The sequence below is a fragment of the Hipposideros armiger genome, unplaced genomic scaffold (genome assembly GCF_001890085.2).
Source record: "Hipposideros armiger isolate ML-2016 unplaced genomic scaffold, ASM189008v1 scaffold_154, whole genome shotgun sequence".
Classification (NCBI taxonomy): domain Eukaryota; kingdom Metazoa; phylum Chordata; class Mammalia; order Chiroptera; family Hipposideridae; genus Hipposideros; species Hipposideros armiger.
In genome coordinates this window covers 2,172,435-2,194,381 of record NW_017731504.1, presented here as the reverse complement: position 1 = coordinate 2,194,381, position 21,947 = coordinate 2,172,435, and the positions used below count along the sequence as shown (strand labels likewise).

The 21,947-nt window shown below is 35.5% G+C and overlaps 1 protein-coding gene across 1 annotated transcript in view; it reads right to left on the bottom strand.

Moving 5' to 3' along the window:
• Positions 1–1,747: 1,747 nt before the first annotated feature.
• Positions 1,748–21,947, bottom strand: part of TRAT1 (T cell receptor associated transmembrane adaptor 1) — a 33,278-nt gene continuing 13,078 nt past the window's right edge. Inside the window, exons 3-6 of the mRNA XM_019651172.1 lie at positions 16,479–16,515; positions 9,854–9,915; positions 7,522–7,610; positions 1,748–2,718 (exon numbers count right to left, since the gene is read on the bottom strand). Of these exons, the coding sequence (XP_019506717.1) occupies positions 2,461–2,718; positions 7,522–7,610; positions 9,854–9,915; positions 16,479–16,515 (446 nt within the window). The 3' untranslated portion in view covers positions 1,748–2,460. The remainder of the gene's footprint in view (positions 2,719–7,521; positions 7,611–9,853; positions 9,916–16,478; positions 16,516–21,947) is intronic.

The window sequence follows — 21,947 nt, the reverse complement described above, 5'->3', positions numbered from 1 at the left end:
TATATAGATAATGCAACATAATGTAAACATACATGATAACAAAGATTTCATTTTAATTTGAAAATAAAAATTTAAAGTTAAGATGTAGTTATTAATTATGAATTTCATTTCTTGTGGTGTTTTGGCTCTTCTTTGGAATCAGAAACCTGATTCCTTTTCTTCTGCTATTAGATATTGCTATTTTTTTATGTGTTTCCTGAGACATTGTGGATAACTTCCAATATTTTACTTCGGTATTAGCATTTAATTTTATACAGATTCATAATGGAAAAATAATTATTGACAGAAGTTACTTCCAAATATGAATAAAATTCTTACACAACAACATGCTCTTCCTTCTTTCTCACATGTGAGACTTTTTCTCATTTTTCAGTTCCCAGAATTAATATTTCCTCTTCAGAGATTGTTATTTCTCGTTCTACTGATTTCTTAATAGTATTTTTCACTACTAGTAGCTACACTTTTCTTTGTTAAACCTATACTCATCTCTTCTACTAGCCTAAGTTCCACGGGGGCAGGGTCTTTTGTCTGTTTCCCTCATCATTGTCTACCAATGTCTAACTCCATGCTTAAACTACAATAGGAACTCAACAAAGAATTGAAGAGTGAATAAAATCCACTAAGCTCTGGTCAAAAGGCAAAACTGACAGCTGCCCTATAAAATTTTCTACATTGGTGATGATTTGAGGCCCAATTCAACTCCTATTCCAAATAGAGAAAGGTAACAGAAAGTTTTTTGGTTTTTTAAAAATAACTTTTTGGAGGAATACTTAGGAGCGCTTATCAGAATTTAAAGTGAACATATACTTTGACCTTTCAGTAATACATCTATAGAGATTCACAATATGCATACCTTTTAAAGAAGCAATTGCTTTCCTAGGCATTTAGCCTAAAGAAAAAGTCAGACAAGTACCAAAACACATGTGTAGATGCATTCTCATTACAATATTATTTGTAAGAGCAAAAAACAGAAGTTGGAAATAAGCTAAATGTACTTTAAAATTATTTAAATAAATCCTGACATAGTCATCAATGAGGTCCTATGCAAACATTAAAAATATAATACGTAACTGTATTTAATTATAGTTAAAATCACAATGAAAATAAATCCACAATATATTAAGTGAAAGAAAGTTTAAATAATAGGTATACTAGTAAAGTAGTCACTTTCCTTTTTTGGTTAAAAGAAAAACAGAAACAATTGATGTAGATACATGGATATGCACAGAAAAATATCTAATAGGGTATACGTGATCTTACAATTACGTTCGCGAACTCATCCTAGAAAAAGTGCTACATACCTCATTGCTGAATATCACCATGGTCACCTTCAAAATACTCCCCTTGGGAAGCTATGCACTAATGCCAATGCTTAGTCCACCCTTCAAAGCAATTTTGGAATTCTTTTTCTGAAATGGCCATCAGAGCCATTGTCGTATTACTCTTGATGTCCTGAATGCCATCAAAATGTCTTCCTTTCAATATTTCCTTTATCTTCCAGGAAAGAAAGAAGTCGTTGGGGGCCAGATCAGATGAGTAGAGAGGGTGTGCCAATACAGTTATTTGTTTACTGGCTAAAACCTCCCTCACAGATAGTGCCATGTGAGCTGGTACATTGTCGTGATGCAAGAACCATGAATTATTGGCGAAAAGTTCAGGTCATCTAACTTTTCAACGCAGCTTTTTCAGCACTTCCAAATAGTAAACTTAGTTAACTGTTAGTCCAGTTGGTACAGATTCATAATGAATAATCCCTCTGATATTAAAAAAAGGTTAGCAACATTGTTACAACAAGTTCACAAACTTAATTGTCAGGCCTCTTATATAGAAGATTGCTCATAGTGATTGCTTCTGGCTAGTGGAATTTCTAAATTGTCTTTCATACTTGTTTATTGTTATAAGGAGCTTGAATTAATTTTATAATAATTTTTAAAACTAATAAATATATTTCTATTTGGGAAAAACACTTCTTAAGGAGATAATGCCATTTCTTTTATGAATATATTTGAATGTGTCCTATCCTTTTCAATCAGAGGTTTCTTTACATTATGGGATGTTTCACACTGGTGAGAAAGGAGAATTTTTTTTTAAATTGACTTTTAGTTTTCTTTCAATGTGTTCCAGCACACACTAAAAATGCTTAACATTTTTTTTGTTTTATTTCACTGATATTAAGTATTGTTGGTCAAATTGTGATATTGTCATCAAGCTCACTTTGTAAACTTGATTTTATTTTATATTTTACTATTAGACATTTTTAAAGCGAATTCAAATAACAGATTTCATGACATTACGTCCAATATGCAAGAACATAAGCTCTGGATAAGAGGTAAACTATCATCCCACTAACAAATGATCAGATCGTCACCCTGCCAAATCATGCTGTGTCATATGGGGATCTTGGTTAACAAGCTTCTTCAGTAAGAGATGAATCATTGAATTAGAGCATAGTCCAGCTAGCTAGTTTACAGGCTCTTTCCTCCCGCGAATCAATCCAAACAGTCTAATGGGATCATCATGAATGTTTTCCTCTGTTTCCTGGCTCTCAGGTGGGAAACTGTCTACCAGAGTGGTCTTGGAAATGCTGGCATGCAGTCCAGGTAACTGCCCATCTTCATCCTGGTCTGACAAATTAGTATCCTGTTTCTTGGGCTTTCTGCGCTTCCCCTTAAAGTTGTGATCTAGTGAGGCGTAAAACATCTGTGTTTCATTGGTTGCCTAAAAAGAAAGGCCATGTTAATTTTTCATTGTTAGCTCATTCTTTCACTTTGATGACTTCTGGGAATTTCTAAGGCCCATGAAAAACAAGGAGCTTGTTTTCTTGGTGTCAGCTACCTGTTTTTGCCAAATTTGTCAGTTAGAATCCACAACAAAATACAACAGTCAACTCAAGATTTTTGAATGTGGAAAAGAGTATTTAGATGAAATTTTTGTGTGTGTAGTTTTACTTTTCTTATACTCAAAGTATATAGAAACATTTTACATGGACTCTTACTTTCCCTTACCCTATGTTTACCTCAGGGAGAGCTTGCCCTGTTACTCTTACCTAGTAACAATACTCCAATTTGTTAAACCAGGAATAAGCATGATAGGAAGGAACTTAACAAGACACCAGTTCTATTTTACATTTGTTTAATAATTGGTCAGTTAATGGTACCCACAAATGTCCCCAATTTTTCTACACTTCTGTGATTCAGAAGTATAAAAACAACATTGTCCAGTTACATGACTGGTATAAGGCAAGAACTACAGTTCCCATTTTTATCATTTCCTTCTTGCCTGCCTGTGTCCAGATCCACTTTGAGTTCATTTATAGGTTGGCCTTGGAGATATTCATTTTCTTTCTTTCTTTCTTTTTTTTAGCTGAGCCATCCTGCCACCAGTTGGCAGCTCAGCTGCAGCTCCGCTCGGGCCGGGCATTGAACCGCTGTTGTTCAGAGCTCATGCTCTTGAGTGAACTCTTAACCAACTGAGCCACTTGGCCGGCCCCCGGAGATATTAATTTTCATCCAAGAGGGTCTGGTAGTCCTCTCTGGCCTAAAGCTGGGTTAATACTAGAATGGGAAGAACAGGAGACTGGGGAAACTTGGGGAAATATTGGCTTGTAAGCAAGACCTTAAATTTGGTGGTGGAAAGGCTAGGATAGAATTCTGGCTCTGTAATATGCTAATCATGGGACCTTGGGCAGTATTTAAAAACTATTCTGAGTCTTAATTTTCCTGCTTATAAAATGAAAGTTCCTATCTCACAGATTTATGAGTAAATAGACATAATATATACGGAAGCTATAATCACTGTCCAAAAGTGTGGGATTATAATTATTAGAGCTTGTAAGCTAAAACTTTAAGGCAAGCATTGAATAAACTAAAAATTTCTGTATTAAAGATTTATCTTTAAGAGTAGGTCAAAATTATATCAATTTGTGGGGGCAGGGGTAAGAAAGCTACATTTGGATTAGCAAAATCCCTAATGCATGGTAAGAATCTCCCTGTTGCACTCATTTTCATGCTAAGAGTTAAATGCATTATATTCACTACCAGGCAGAAGAGATGGCTCTATTTACAACCTCTCTGGTATTTTTTTTTTTTTTTAGCTGAGCCATCCTGCCACCTGTTGGCAGCTCAGCGGCTGCTCAGCTTGGGCCGGCACTCGAACTGCTGTTACTCAGAGCTCAAACTCTTGAGTGAGCTCTTAACCAACTGAGCCACTCAGCCCCTCTCTGGTATTTTTATCTGACTTTTTAGTCCTAAAATAATCATTTCTGAAAAATGGCAACAGCTGCCTAGCTGGTATCCTTGCTCCAGTCTTTTCTATCTGCCAGTTAGCTTGTATACTCTCTTCAAATTCTCTTCCTAAGACACAACTTACATTTTTTACCATCCTATCTCCAAAATTTTGGCCTATAGAATAAGGTCTGAATTTTATATCCTGACATTTAAGGTTTTCTATGCTTGATTCTACTGTACCTTTTTTATTCTGAATCCGACTTCTCCCTTACATAAACTCTGTATACTAGGAAAACTGGACAATTCACTGCTTCCTGCACACAATACCTCATGCTTTTATCTGCTTTGCTCAGACATATAGAGAAGGAGATGTCACTGAGGTTCAAAAATAACCAGAAGGTTCTTGATAAAAAAAAAAGATATATATATATATATATATATATATATATATATATATATATATATATTTCTTCATTTTCCTTTGAGAAATTCTTCTCCTTTATTTTGTCCTGGATTACCCAAAGCCCAGCACAGGACTAAGCCTGTGACCTAAGCTGGGACCAATCATATCATCCATCCCCTGGCAACAGAAGTTGGCCCGAGAATGGACATGTGATGTCAGCAGAGCCAATTAAATGGCATCTTTGGGATTGACATATAGGTGCAGGAATAGAAAAGGTGTTTTTCCCTGGAGTTGGGAGGAAGAAAATTTGGGTCTTCCAGTGGCTTGTTCAGCCTTTATGGAAGAGTCTGTTGGTAACAGAAGAGAATAAAGTCAGTAATAGAGGGAAGCAGGAAGGAGAAATGGAGAGAGTCCTCCTAGTCAGTCATCTCAAAAACAATACACCCTTATAGCTCCCTGTCATATGAGCCAGTAATTTACCTCTAATGTTAAAGTGGTTTAAATTGGTTTTGCGCTTATAAATGAAAGCATTTCCAAATAATATATGTGTCTGGTCAACAACTGGTCAACTTGATCAGGTGCTGTAGAGTTCAAAAAATGTGATCCTGAGGAAGAACCACAAATTGTGCATGTAATAGTCACATGTGACTGCCAGAGTGTTGTTTCAGTTGAGTGGATGGGTGGAAAATATACTGCCATGGGTAAAAGAATGTGTATCTATGGAAAGAAATGGAAACAGCAGAGGAAGTAAGAGTCAGTTTAGGAATTAGAGAGATAAACAGGTTGAGGTAAAGTTTTGTTGTTTTTAAATATTGGGGTGGTTTGTGCATATTGGTAAGCAAATAGTAATAATTCATTTTAAAACATGAAAAATGGAGACAAATAATTGATCTTGAAAGAAATAGGAGAAACAGTCTAGAGTATAAGTAGTAGAATTGGCTTTGAAAAGGAGAGGATGCTTCTCACATAAAAGCAAAGGGGAGATTGGTGAGAGATTTTTGACATGAAGATAAGAGAAGAGGAGCAAACTCACACTTGTGTCCCTCAAATTTTTTTAGGACATGGGAATTCTTGTGGACTTTTATTATTAGATTTTCTGATTAACTCTTCCTAGTTAATAGTAGACTGAGATACTGAAATTACAAGTTCTGAACTGTATGCATTGTTTTCAAAGAACAAGAAACTCATTTTCATTTTTCCAACAAACACTGTATCTACATGCTTTATGTATAGTATTGTAGATTCCTTAACAAAGTAAGTATTAAACTGGGTGGAGCTTTTGATGATAATGATCATTCTAATAAAATAGAATTGAGCAAATACAAGGAAATTACTTCTAATTTGTGAAACTAAATTTGTGAGAAGGATTTAATAAAGACTAATTTCCTTAGAGTATCTTTAATGGTATCATTTATAAAATAACACACTTTTAAGGACATTTTAAGACTTTGCGCAATTTCCACTTTAGTAAAAACCAGATGCAGCTCATATAAAGCTGACCTGTTCAATTCATATGTGTTAAATAGCAACCTCTTTTCCAAATTCTCAGTTCTTTTAGAACTGAGGTGATATGAATCTCTCCATTTCAGTGGGTGTGGTTGTATTTTAACCTTCTTTTAGAGATTTTTATCATTATGGATTTGTAACTCATATTATACCATGCAGTTTTTCATACCTTTTATCAAAAAATACATTTTACAATTAATTGAACATCAGATGACAGATTTGCCCATAAGAGGGCGACTTCACATTTGCTTAAACTTCAGCACGTCTTGGTTTCTTAGTGAAAATGTCAAGAATTTTGATTTTGTGAGGGACTCACATAAGGAAAAATAGAAAAATTCTACCTTAATAGGAAGTTTCCAAGATGTAGCCCATCTAAGGGGGAGGAATATTTTCAGTTAGACAGGACTAAGTTTAGATCCTGTGTCTCCACCTAGTACCTCAGTGCCCCAGGACACATTTTTCGTTCTTTGCAAGACTATGTCAAATGGGAATAATAATGCTGCCTCCTTCATGGGAATCTAAGAAGATAGTGCCTATAAAGCACATCACACAAGGTCCAACACATAACAAGCACATAGGAAATGCTGGCCCTATGACTAGTCCTAGGCAGTAGCAAGAGGGCATATAATGGAAGGGACAAGATCTGGGAGGAAAAGGAAGAGATATTTTAACTGAAATTTATAGCACTACAGGAGCATGTAGGCTAAGAATTGCGAATGGCTTTTGATGAAGCCAGAGCTCCGTCTGAGGAGGTTGAACTGACTGTGGTAGGAAAAAGAGAAATTATCCAATTCTTCCAGGGTTTTTACGCATATGTGTTTTTGCTTAAGCTTTCTTCCTGCCTATGTTTACACAAACCACATGTAAATCTCTTGCTGTAAGACCAGAGCCATAGGACGTGTATTCATATTTACACTTATTTGCCTTGTAAAATAGAAGTATGTTTTTTTATATCCGGTTAATTTATCTTTTAACTGAAAGTTTCTCTCTCTCGCCCACCCCCTCCTCCATAAATTCCTGACATCTAGGTCTTGTAAGCATTATACATGTGCTAACCTTTCCGTTCACCTTTGTGAAACATGTAATTTTTTGAATTTGGAAAAAAGGCTTAATCGATTATTTAAGAAGAGAATCCACTTTTCTCTTCAAATGTATTGACTTGTACACAGTTTTGGCTCTTCGAGTGTGGTTCTGAGCACTGTTTACTTGACTTTGAGTTTCCGTGTAGAACTCAGGTCCCAGAACTTGACACTGATTGAGACTGCAAAATGTCTAACAGGCTGCTTCAGATGTGCATCAGAATGCACTGCTGTTATGCTCTTGAAACCTACAGCTGTGCTGTGACCCAGGCTGAACTTGAACACTGATGTGGAAAACAAAACTCACCTGTGCAGGTGGGCTGGCTTCTTGTGGTTCATTCACAGATCTCACTGGTTGGCCTTTCATCTGTACATAGCAGTTTTCATCTATTGGTTCTTGGGAGTTGAAAAAATCATGATTCACAGTGGAAAAACAAAACAAAAAAAACGCTGGCACAAATAAAAATGTGTGAGCCAAACAACATTTAGCTGTAAGTGTGAAATCCAAAAGGATTATTTGGCTAGTCTTTTTCATGGAGATGCAAAGAGGTAAGAAAGCACTAACTGTTCTCTGCAAATCAGATGGTAGAGAAGTCTTTTGCCCATAGCATTAACGATGACAAAAGGAGGTCATTTGGGATAAGGACTAGATCATGTGCATTTTTTTTAATACCACTGGAGGACATTGCAGTCTCAACTTAAACTACTATTTAGATGCTGTAGAGAGTCCATGAGGTAAAGGATTGCCTGTGTTCTCTTCTATTTCCGTATGATTGCATATGGTGCAAGGTGGCATAAAGCGCAGAGCACATATATTGATGATTACAATTTGACAATTTTTTTTGTGTGTGTGTGAGTAAGAAGTTTTACTTAGAGGAATTCTGAACCCTACATCTTTTTTTTTTTTTTAACTGAGCCATCCTGCCACCTGTTGGCAGCTCAGCAGCTGCTCAGCTTGGGCCAGGCATCAAACCGCTGTTGCTCAGAGCTCATACTCTTGAGCGAGCTTTTAACCAACTGAGCCACTTGGCCGGCCCGTTACATCTTATTTTTGAAAAAAGGGGTTTAGATTATGATTTTTATCCCATAAATCAGTGACAGGAGAGTTCAGCCAGGCTGTCCGGAGGGCCTGGCACTGTATAAATATTTGTCCTAATTACTTGGAGTTTTTGTGTAGTATCCAACAGCCAGCAGACCTGCACCCATTTCATTCTGTGGGGATATGCTTATGGAATCATTTATACCTTTCTTCCCCCAGATACACCTATTTAAAAGGGAGAGGAAAGACAGTTAATGACTGGTGAGATGGCCAGTAACCTGGCCAAAATGTGGATTGCATCAATTTGACCCCATAGAAAAGATATCTTTACTATAATACAAGGTACCTCATAATTATTCAGCCCTTTCTGAAAAACATTGCAAAAGAAAGGGTTCATAGAGTGATATTCATCTAAGCATGGTCCATGGGAAACATGCATTAGAATCACCTGGGAGGTTTGTTCAATAACCGATCCCTCGGCTCTACCCTGGACCTACTAAATCAGAACCGTGGGAGTGACTCCTGTGCTCACTGAGATATGGAAATTATAGACATGTTGGGCCACCAGAATACATAAGAAATTAAGTCCTCAATATTATAGGCAGGTACCTTGATTCTGCAAGGTGAAACAGGTAGGGAAATTAATTATAATAGTTCATTCTTGAAAAAACAGTTTCTGATTCCTCAGAGTGCAGAGATAGAGGACACTTTACAATGGAAAAAAGACAAAAATTAAATAAATTCTTGAACCCTATAAAATTCTCAGATTCCTAACTTTAGGAGAATTTCACATTGTTTGATATATAGAGATTCAGATAAATTTAGTCCATTCCTGGGGATCTTGTTTGAGACTCAGAGGTGAATAGGAGTTAACCTCCAATTCTACTGTCATAAATTAAGTGAAGTGTTTGCAGGGCAAGGATGGGATTAAATGCTAGCATTACCCTCATGGTTTTTCTCATCAGAGCTGTGGGATCAGATCACAGTTGTCTGTTTTGAGGAATTTGGAGTGTATTGTTTTGGGGTGGTTGGAATGTTTAAAGTAACAAAGGATGCTGGGAATTGAAGAGCACTTGTTACATAAGAATGAAAATGTATAACCCACTCAGTAATGATTTAGTTCTTCTCTTTCCCCACTTGCCATCAATGTATCCCTAGGTTCCCTACTTACAAAGAACAAGCTAAAACAAGGGAAACCAGAAAAATGTGTGTAGTGTTCCTGATATTTCACTGTAGATTTGCTTTTGTATACAGCACACAAAGCACTGTTTCCCTGAGCCATTTTCTGTTCTAGAAATAGCTTAATTTCATAGAATTCTGTGGTAATAAAGTCTTCCTGTATTCTCATTACTACCAGAGTAAAATAAAGAGAATATAGAAAACAGGATGTTAATTACTGAATGTGGCAATACAATTTACAATATGCAGCTTTGGACATTTTTACCAAATAATATGCTAAACATACTAGAATTTATGGTTATTATTGGGATATTTAAATGTGATTGTAACAAAAAAATAATAAGCCACCTCAAATTCTTTGTGGAATTTAGTGGGAGGTACTCATTTATAGGTAAATTAATTTTTGGAAAAATAAACTTACCTGGGACGACATTATTTAAGTTACCATAAATTGGTGTGTCTTCAATATAATACTCATCCTCCCTATAATAAGGAAAAATAATTTACTTTATTAGAATCCACTTTATACTTAGTTCTTAACTACAATATTTTCTTAGCTAAATTCAATATTAGGTAAACTATTGTTCTTGTTCTGGTTTGGCCAACCTGAATACATATGCTTATGTGCGAATAAGTAAGTGAATACAAGTGTGTAAGCATGCATATATGCGTGTGTGTGCTACATTTGAAAAGTTGTTTTGTGGACCTTCTTTTAGGGAACAATGATAGCAAATATTTTTTTTAGCAGTTACTGTCAGATGGTACCTGAATTGCATTTTATATATTCATCCATTTAATTCTCACAACAATCTGACCAGATAAGTACTATAGCATTCTTATTTTTAAAGGCAAGAAATCTGAGGCACAGAGAGGTCAGGTATTTACTGAAGGTCACAGAAGCAGTACATGGCAGAGCTGGGATTAGAACCTAGGTTATCGGTGCTCTTAACTATACCTTGTACTGCCTATTTATTTGCCCAGAAAATGACTGCAAACATTCCTTTAAAGCTATGTTAAGTAAGTAAATTTTAATTACTAGGGATGTTTAACAATAAAAGGCCAAAGAAATGTTGTAGACTCAGTGTGGCAGATGCCATAAAATGACTGATCACTGATTACATCCAGATGCTGTGCTGTTTTACATACATTACATCAAAGACCCAGAGAAATTCTCCCAAAATACTATTATTATTTCCCACTTTACAGGTGAGAAGTTTGAGATCCAAATAGATTAACATATTTTCCCTAACCTTATAAGTAATATCAGCAATAACTACCAGTCATGAAAGTTTTTCTTTATAGCTGTGCTCATTTAACCCTCAGATGTATTTTGTTTTTATCCCGCTGTAACTGGCAGTGTAAGGATTGTAATGCAGTTCTGGTCTTAGAGCCCTGAATTCTATTTACTCTTGATTTTTCACTGTTTCATTACAGCCTCATCTGAATAATCCTATTAGGATTACAGCAGACATCCCACCATAGTCTTCAGGTAGTACAGATGGCCCTGGTGACCAGCTTTCACAGTAATAGTCTGAGAACAGACGGCCATATCAGGCAGTGAGAGTGGCATTTCTTAAAAGAGTAGCAACTGCTTTAACTTTGAGATTACATATCACCTAGAGCTGGAGGGAGTTGCATCAAAAGAAAAACGAACTCTATGTCAAGACATAACACCTATATTATTGCCCATGCTTCTGAAGGAAGACACAGTATATGTAAATATTAAGTAGCTGTCCTTAAAAAAACAGTAGCAGATCAAATGATAGCAGTATTAAATGGTTTCAAAATTTCAGATGCTGGCATGTGTTTTGCTTATCTTATAACAAAGGAACTCATTCATAACCTCTCTTTCCATAGGTAATTCAATACAGCTTAATATTGGGATATGGAGGGGTCCACGCCCATGGTTTTTCTCTGGCTATGCAGAGAATATAATAGCAAAAAGTGAAGAATTTTTAATAAGACAATCCATCCATTTTCCTAGCCCACATAGAGAGCAGATACAACCTGCAAATGATAAATCATGTGTAAAAACTGAACATCATTTCATTCCTTATGAATGAAAATAAGATGTGATTTATAATACAGTACCCTGTGTCTACAGGCAGGTCTCAAATGATTAATTATCTCAAATAAACTATTATTCAGGAGCAGTTGCCTAACCAATAAATTAAAAAAAGCATATATATATATATATATATATATATATATATATATATAACTTATCAATGCCAAATAGCTCCAACCTATTCAAAATATCTAATAAGCCTCAAGCCCAAATGCTTGGCAGTGTTTCATGTGGAAGATTAATTACTATTAATAATAAATTAATAAATAAGCCCATATCCCAGAGGCCAGTTCATTTCTTAGTTTGGGGCCAAATCAGATCCTCCATTGCTCTGAACATATCTACAATGGTCCTCTAACCAATAAGTACATTTAATGACACTCCAAAATTTAAGGTAATATTGTCTTTTACTAGTAGGATCCAACTTTTCTACTTTCACATATACTTTCTCTAGTTTCCATTTTTAAAGTCTTTATTTATATTTTATATTATTGTTAAGATCTTTTTAGAAAAAAATGCCTTAATATTTTATTAACTAAATAGATTAAATAATTAAATTCAATTTATAAAAAAACCCACATTATTTCTGCCTGGGTTACCTTCGACATAAACTTTGAGTTTCAATTTTCTTATTTATAAATCAGGGATATTAAACTATTTAATCCCTATTGTTCTTTTCAATTTCCTAACTCTATAGTATAAATGTAAGGTTCCAATATCCAAATAAAAATAAAAGATATTTCTACAATACTAAACAAAGCTCTTTAGATATTTCTACAATACTAAACAAAGCTCTTTAGATATTTCTACAATACTAAACAAAGCTCTTTAAAAGCTCTTTTAAACAAGCTTACAGCCTATCAGAAGTTGGTTTTGGTGAGTGTTAACTTGATTTGCTTAATAGACACTTATTTGAATAGGCAGATACATGTTTGAGCTCCATGAATGTATAAATGCTATTTAAAGCCATGAGAGAGAATGAAATTACATATGAAATGAGTATCATTGATAGAGAAGAGGTTCACTAGATGAGCCCTCGGCACGGGCACTCTGATGTCTAAGATTGAGGAACGAGCAAAGGAAAAGGAGCTGCTGGTATGTCAGAAGGAAACCCAAGACAGGGTGGCCCAGAGCCCAGAGAAGCAAGTGTTTTGTCTGAAGAAGTAGCAAATATCAATGTATCAAATGCTATAGGTGGACCGCATACAATGAGACCAAGATTTGGTTGGCCACGTGGATTTTATTAGTGACTTTTTTTTTAAATTAAAGTTTATTGGGGTGACAATTGCTAGCAAAGTTACATAGGTTTCTTTGACAACAGTTGAGTTAGATTATCAAGGACAGATGATTGAATAGTATAGGTTTGAAAAAAAAGAGAAGAAGAAGAAACTACTAAATACAGACAGAATGTAGATGAAATTTTCAAGCAACAGAGAGGTAGCTGTAGGCAATTCAGTATGAAGGGGGCTTTTTTTTAAAGTATGGAACAATACTGTCTGTTTACATATTGATGGGAATGATACAAAAGGGACAGAAAAAGCAATGATGCACAGAGAAAATACTAAGTTGCGTGAGCGATGCATTCTGGAATATATGCTCACTGCATTTTTGCTTTCTTTGGTGAGGAAGGTGCCATACGTGTAGGTATCATGAACTTGGGGTGAGACGACAACATAGTTAGGCTGCTGGTCCAGGGAGAGAGTATAAATCTAGTCCATGTTTTGTATGGCTCTGGTTAGTATGGCTAGGGTTCACTAAGAACCAATAGTGTTCCCTATAAGCGGGATGGTTAGGGACTCACAGAGCAATGACATCTAACACTAAATTTTTATCTTTTTGATCTGTGCTCAAATTCCCTTCTAATGTGCCACTTCTTTGTAGAGTTTATTAAACACAGGAGCTATGTTGCCAGTGCTTTGGAGCACTTCAAAAGAAGGATCTTTTGCCAAAATGTGGAGGAAAGAAAGCTGGAAAGATGTGCCTGAATGAAGAAGTCTAAAGAGATGGGGGAAAAAAATCTTAGATCCATGGCAAAGAGCTACGGATCACAAAAAGGCAACCAAGAATAAGGTTTTTGGAACCATAAGCACTTGTCAGGGATTCCTAGAAATACTTAGGGAGGGACTAGACTTCTTGCAGTCACATAAGGTTGGAGCTTGTGCTATGGTTATTCTTACATTAAAACAAATAAACTTGGAGGTCTTTTGGTTACAAGAGCGGCAGTGATCACAGGGAGGGCCTCAGCTATGTATCTACTTGGAAGTCTGAAATGTCAGAAAGGCTATCCAGGAGTTCTGTTGCCATAAAAGTCCTCAACTCTGAGAACAGGTGAAGAGAACAGTGGAGACTGAAGGTGTGCTCCATAGCACTAGAATAGTATATTTAGCAAAGAGAGGAAATGAAAGGGAATCCCTGCCCTGTAGAGCTCCAGAGACCCAATAAATCACCTGAAGATAGGAAAACAGCTGAGATGAGACATGCTTTGTGATAAAAGCACCTTTCAGTGCCACCCAGAGGCAGACCATGCAAAAGCTGCTGGGAATCTGACCGAAGTATTTGAGAGAGGCTCTGAAACTGAGGGGTCATTATAAGCTTAAAGTAATTGTCATACTCAAATGCTTTCTTAAATTAGAGGGTGAATATACTGCACATGGTTAGGAATTTTCTTAGGCCTTAATTTTCATGCAATCAAGCAACATTTTGTTTTTATTGACTACCCTTTGTAAAGAAAGTGTCTATATTTTCAGAGGATAAAACTGAAGTTCACCAATGCTCATTTTCCCGAGACTACAAATCTAGTAATTACAAGAGTTTAATTAAAATCCAGAATTTTCTGTATCTCAAATCCATGATATTCCCCAAAATGATATTTTAATAATACAGATCAGAAGCTAAGAATTGTGTAGGACTATGTTTTAAAGGAAAAATAAAGTGACTCGGGAAAAATACCAAGAAGTGTGTATCTGACTTTCTGTTAAACATAGACGCTGCACTGTCCTTAGTGTGACCATGTTCCTGACCTACTAGTGCAGGAAGGGCAGGGAGTTGGGGAAGCAGAAAGATGAGATCAGAGAAGCACATTTCTTTTCCCTCCAGCATAGCTTCCCATCTAAGCCAGTGTTGAGTAGGGGCAGGGAGAGGGTGCAGTGGGGAACCCTAGTCTCAAACCATTTCAGCACTGTAGAGGCATCAGTAATTCTAGCCATACTTAAGAAAGGTCGTCCTTATTTCCACTTGCTATTTTAATGTTTAAGTTTTAATGGCTGAAGATAGTTTAATGTTTATCTGTTTTTCCTGAGGCCTCTATGCCTCTCCTACAAAAATTATTTTTGACTCCCAAACTACATAATCAGAAATAGATAAGCTGTGAGTATATACATAAATATGTGAATTAACATGCCAACCGCACTGTTGTGTACACCTGAAACTAATAATAAAAAATAAGATAAAATAAAATAAAATAAAACAAATTAATAAAAAACATGCCAACCACTTTTTATAGATAAAATCTGCATTTTATATTCAATTTTTGCCTAAATGGAGATTTATTATAATAGACTATTAAACCCTTGAGGGAAGGATCTTCATCTTTCCATCTTTGTATCTGTATTGTCTAGCACAGTTCTTAATTTGCTGAATGAATAATTATTGGATGAATGAATATCAAGGAACCAGCCTCTTTTCTGCATTTGCCTTACAGCTAAGAGCCTGCTTGCTTTGAGATGGGTATTATACCAATTTTCCCTTCTGATTTTTACCATCCTCATCCAAAAACTACCAACCCAGTCTTTAGCAGAATGATCAAATCACAAGACTTTCTATCATATTGCATCTTAATTTGCCTTTCAAATGACAAGCATCAAACCAATTGTCAGATTAACTTCTGCATGGTTATATAGTGTTTCCTTTGTCACACTGGTGTAACAAATGAGCAAATTACTCTTGATTTGAGCTAATGACTTGAAAATTATCTCATGTTATAGAATCCAATATTAAGAGTAGTCATAAAAATAAAGGTGTGTGTGTGTGTGTGTGTGTGTGTGTGTGTGTGTGTGTGTGTGTGTGTGTCTGCCTTCACTCAGATCCTAAATCTGCCAGAGATATTTCCACATGGAAAAGAAAAAAAAAAAAGACCGTTTAGAGGCCAACAAAAACTTATAATCTTATCCTACCCAGTGAGAAAGCTCTGAGTTTTTGAAAGGCCTTTCAGCCTTTCAGTCTGTCATTTCAGAGATGTCTTGAAGAGTCTTCTAGGAAATTTTCTATATTTACATTGTTTTTTTATCCCTAAAGAAAATTCTCCAATCTGATGATACACTTGGGTCAGTATATACTGTCTAAGAAAATGAAACTTTTTTACTATGACTCACAACTTAAATCTTCTGGGGTTTTGTTTGTTTGTTTGTCTTTGTATCATACTATACAATGTCTCTGCAACTAGCTCAGTAAGTGTTAAAGAGAATAAATTATATCTATAGCCACATATTATTTTAAAGTTCATTTATCACATTCCCTAGTGATTGACATTACCCTTAAAAACAGCATACCACGAAGCATCCTTATCTATGTAGATGTGTAAACATATCTCAAACTTTATTAGGCATTGCCAGATTTCTTTCACCCTGGATTCTTAAGGGCCACACAATTCTATATATAGACTGCATTCTTACAACCTTATCTGAATCATAATCTAGGATATATCCTCCAGAAATTGATGAGAACTCTGTAGATAAAAGGTTAGGGTCTCATTCTGTCCATCACCCAGCTCTCTCATTGGCTCAGAATGAATAAGCAACTAGGGAAGATAATAATGCTATAGCTTTTAATGTGCAGATGAGAGTAAAAGTAATTAAAACTAAGTTTTCATTTTATTTTTACCCAAATACAACATCCCTGAGCCAAACCTATAAGCAACATAGCATTTGTTACCTTCCCTTATTAGTTGGGTATCACAATACATAATTAATTTTCTACATACCTTGGAAAGTAGTCATCAGGGTATCTGCATATTTTATCTGAAAGATATTCAAAATAGGCAAATTAAAAGAAATTTTGACATACATTTGTTAAATCTTCTAGAGAATGTTGAGGGGAACTTAGCCTCCATGACAGTTAACATCTTTAATCAAGCCACTCCACCACCACTGTTTGAACTGGAGATAAAGATCTTCTCTGATTTAGGCCAATCATAATCCATATTCTTTCTTAGTAATTTGGGATGGAATCACAGCACAACCTGAAAGTGATGGAGAGCCCAGATGTGTGGCCATTTTATGGAGGGGAGACACCAAGCCAAGAACGCTGGAACCGCTGTCCCTGTCTGCCCTGGGGTCCCAGTTCACTGTGGAACAAGGCTGTACTTTCTGCCTTGGGTTCCACGAAGCACCTCTGACAAATTTCCCTTTTTGCTCTTGCTGGTTTGAATAGGCTTTTCTTTCTTAAAACCACCACCCTCCCCCAAATCCCTAGAAGACACTATCTTCATTTTATATGACAGAAAAGTTTATACTCAGGCCATTAATTATTTTTCAAGTTTGCCTGGCATTAAAGTGCATGTACAAGGATTTAGTCAAACAATAGCCTGATATATCATGGAACAAATTCAGGGTGAGAAATCGGAAGACATTGCATTGGGTAGCAGCTCTCCAATGCATTTGCCATATGGCAACATGTAAATCACTTTAAAACTCTGATTTTCAGTTCATCCATAAAGTAAAGATAATAATGCCTATATCATGTGAGTAGATGTGGAAGATAAATGAAATAATTTTTGTAAAGACATTTTAGAAAATGATCAAGTTGATTTTCAAATTATAAATTGAGTGTTAAATTGAAAGAAAGGAGAAAAAAATAAAGAATTTGAAAAGGAAAATAGAGTGACATTATTTAAATAGAATAAGAAAAACATTGGTATGGAGTAAAAATATTTCTCCAAACAGACTAATGTTTTTAAAAGATAATGTGGATTTTCCAATTGGAGGTTCTTAGAGTATAAATGCCGGTGCCTGGCAAATATACTAATATAATGTGTAAACAGAAAGCTCTATAGAAATAAAATGTAGTTGGATGTGTTATCACCAGAGAAAAGCAAAAAAAAAAAAAAAAAGGTTTTTAGACCAAAAAGCTTTATAGGAGAAAGGAAGTAGAAGCGATTACATAAAGGATATAATATGATAATGTGATGCTTGAGTAGAAGAAAAGAGAACTAAAATAATGTGAAGAAGAAAATAAGTAACAGGTGAAAAACATATGGCAAGACCAACTATATTGAAGAAGCACCCTGAAAGGAGATTAAAAAATAATATTTGAAGGACACCACCACATCTCACGCTGCTCTTGCAATTTAAATGTCTAATCTTGAAGTAGATGCTCAGTACTTTGTGTGGTTTTAGTCTTACAATACTAACTACAAGAAGTTGTGATAGAATATGATCTCCTTAAAAAGGGGAGTAGTAATCAAAAGTCTAGTGATTACAGCTAAGAAGATAGGTCAGCAAACTCAGACTCCTGAAAAAAGCTTGCTCTGGCACGAGGACTTACTTGTAAGTTTATTTAAAAATAAATGAAATGATTTAAAAGCTACCTAATCATTTCAAAGATATTAAAACAAAAAGCAGTTTTTATTTTGCTATAAAGCAGTTACATTTGCAAGACTCTGTGTGAGAAGAGCTGGTAAGTTTTTATAATCCTCTCCTGTGATTCAGATACCAACATTTGTGGTCAGGTTTATGGCTGAGAGGATGTGAACAAACATTTGCTTTTATATTTTTCCCTTTATAGTGTTCATCCTTCCATGCACAATACATAACAACAAGGAACAACAGCACAGAGTCAAAACTCCATCATAAAAAATTTTTGATGCGTTTTAATGTGAAAATTGTGCCATAATTTTTCAGTGAATTGGAGGTATACTAATAGTGCTTTGATGTATGAGCAAACCATACATTTGTTTATCCTTCTTCTCAAAACAGAGAAGAAAGGCTGGATAAAGAATATTTTTTGGCTTTCAAGAAGGAAAAAAGCTAATGCAATTCTATAAGAAAAAAGAAATAAATATAATCCTCTTAAAGAACAGATTTGGATAAAGAATCACATAAAAATGAAAGATTTATTTTGGGAGGAAGAACTCCATTTCAAAGCTTCTATCTCGCACTGCTACAGAAAACTTCAAGAAGAGGCTTATCTTGTCTATCTGATTGAATGTGTAGATACTGTACTGTTGCTAGGATAGAGACTGTCTTTTGTAAGCTATTGAATACATCAGCAAAACTTACTGACTGTTTGCAAGTTTCATAGCAACAAAGAACAGCACAAAGATGCAAAAATAAAAAGTTACATGAGGCCATTACAGGGTCATTACATTCCCAGACCAAATGGCAAAAACGCTGGCTAATGTTTGATGGAATATCTTCTAGTCTGTCTGTCTAGGAGAAACAAAGCGGCAGAAATTTGCAAGAGGACTGGAAAGGAGTCAATTTGCAGAGCTAATCCCAAATCCACCCAGAATTTTTGGGTGAGAAAGAAAGATTATGCTATTTGCTCAAATGTAACAGAATGGAAGGCAGTTATTAGTAATACTTGGGAAAAGGTGTCAGGAGAAGTTGTGGCAGTTGGGCAGGGACTGCAGAAATAAAAAAGGGAGGTGGGATGAGAATGAGGGCATTCTTTTGGCATCAATAAACATTGCTCCAAGGCTAATCTTCATTTTGCACGCTAATAAAGTGCAAGACTCAGAGTTTATGCTCCACCTAAAGAGGACACATGACTGCTGAAATAAAATAATTTTCAGTAGGCTAATGTTTAGAATCAATTCTATGAAAGCCTACAGAAAACTCTCTAAAATGAACCTTATGTGATTTAAATGAACATGACAGTTATTGCTAACACTCAGGTAATTGTACAGACGTGTTAAATAATATAGAGATGGGGGCAAGAATTGTGATGGGAGCTAAAGAGGACTAGAGAGTATAGGCATGGTGGCAGTGGTCAAGAAGCCAGGGGAACTAATGTTCACTGAAATAACAGACATTAAAATTAAATGGGATAACATGTAGCCATTGTTAAGTCCTTAAAAATTTGTTTGTGGAATGAAGAAAGGAAGCACCAGGGCCACCAAGAATGGTGATGTGGGCTCGATCCAGCCCAGGAACAACATACTCAGACCCTAGCACTGTGATGAGGGTACAGTAGTTCCCCCTTTATCCAGGGCTTTGCTTTCCGTGGTTTTGGTTGCCCACAGTCAACTGTGGTTCAATAGTATTAAATAGAATATTACAAAACCAAACAATTTATAAGTTTTAAATTGCACACTGTTCTAAGTAACATGATATAATTGCAAGCTGTCCTGCGATGTCCCACTGGATCATTAATCGTCCCTCTGTCCAGTGTATGCATAGTGGACACGCTTTCCTCCACTCGTTCGTCACTTAGTAGCCATCTCTGTTATCAGATCCACTCTTGTGGTATCACAGTGCTTGTGTTCAAGTGACCCTTATTTTATCGTACCTGTTTTATTATTAGTTATTGTTGTTAATCTCTTACTGTGCCTAATACATAAATTAAACTTTATCATAGGTACATATAGGAAAAAAACATAGCATACATATATATATATATATATATATGATTGGGTACTATCCACAGTTTCAGGCATCCACTAAGGTCTTGGAACACATCCCCCGTGGATAAGGGGGGGCTACAGTTTCTATATAATTCTCACAAGAACCCTACAGTCTAGATGATATTTTGTAGCTAAAGAAACTGAAACTCAGAGAACTTATACTACTTTTATAAGATCTCCCAGGTAAATGTTGAAAGCAGAGTTGTGATTCAACATCATGTTGACTTAAAAAACCATGATGTTAAAAAACATTGAGGGAACTGAAACTGATTTTAAAAAACACATCAATGAATTTAATTTACTATTTCCTGTTTTTTTATTATTATTATTTTTTTGTTAAATGTTATTTCCCATTATACTGCTTTTAGGAAAAGACAAAAAGAAATCTGTCTTCAAAAAAAAATTTAAAAGCCTGCTTTTTTTTTTTTTTTTTTTTAGTTAAATTTCAGTCTTTTAGCAGTGATCTAACCATTATAAACAAACTCCCGAAAGGAGCTAGTATGGTGGCAAAATGATACGGATGTGACTGTATAAATTTCAATGTACAAATTATCAAAAATGAGAATTGAAAAACCCACTGGTTCCCTGGCCCCACACATGCCTCAGAGGATTCGCACTGGAATCAGTGGAAGAGTGACGTACTAGTTCAGATGCTTATTTTTGTCCTGGTTGCCACCTTAAATTATTTCATCTCTATAGCTCTCAATTCACCTTTTTCATTTCAGGTGAAAATATTATCTGCATTCATAAAATATTTTAATAAAAAATTAAAATATATGCATTTTAAGCTATTATATAAAGAAAAGTGGTAGTCTTAGCTCATTTTTTTTTAATCAAAGGAAGCTTTTTTAGAATATGTCTGATGATAGGTCATTTGTACATCTGACACAAACTTTATTTGAAAAATATTCTATTTGAGAGTAATTACTGAAATTATTGCTAAAAAAAAGTGTTGCCTGCCTGGAATTTCATCTTAAGCATAGAAATTATATAATAGAGAGCCTAAAAGAGTATTGGGATTCTGGATGAGGATATTTGGTCAACAATGCAAAAGCAGCATGTACTGGTAGAAATTGTTTTGGACAGAGAATTAGAAAAACTGAGCACTTACCCTTGATTTTGCTATTAAATTGATGTGTGACCTCAGCTATATCATTTCATTTTCTAGTGCTTCTCATTTTTCTCATACAGCATGACAATAATGCCTTCTTCTTCATATTTTACATTATCATTATAAACATTTAAGAAGATACTCCTAAGAGAATTAAGGACTCTCCCCAGAATCTGACCATTGTTATAAATTAGCTTCATGCATTTTTTCTTGGTCACATGTGTCTAACTTAATTTTGCTAACTTCATTTTATTTATTTTCATCTGTTAAAAGAAAATGTATTTATTTTTTATTTTCTGTTCATTGATCACCACTTAAATGTCTGGCCTCCAACAATTTGCTCGTTCTAGAATATTAAGACCCCCCTTCCCCAAGTAATTGAACTTTCATTTTTCCATCCATCCATCCATCCATCCATCCACCCATCCATGTATTCACAATACATATATTGAATGTTTACATTGTGCAAAGATTGTGCCAGTTGCTGGGCATTACACATCATGCACGTGTGTGTGAAATTCATTAGGTTAAAACTGCTGCCCAGCTTGTGGAAGGAAAAGTTATTAACAGTGGCAGGTCCCCTTGACCTGCCATTCTAGACCAGAGGAGTGTCTGAAAATAAGCTCATGGTTCAGTCTATTGCTTTTCCAGTTCCCTTCTTATCCCTACCCTGCCTACCCAAATTTAGACACCCTGATAGAAGCAGAGAAGTTTTA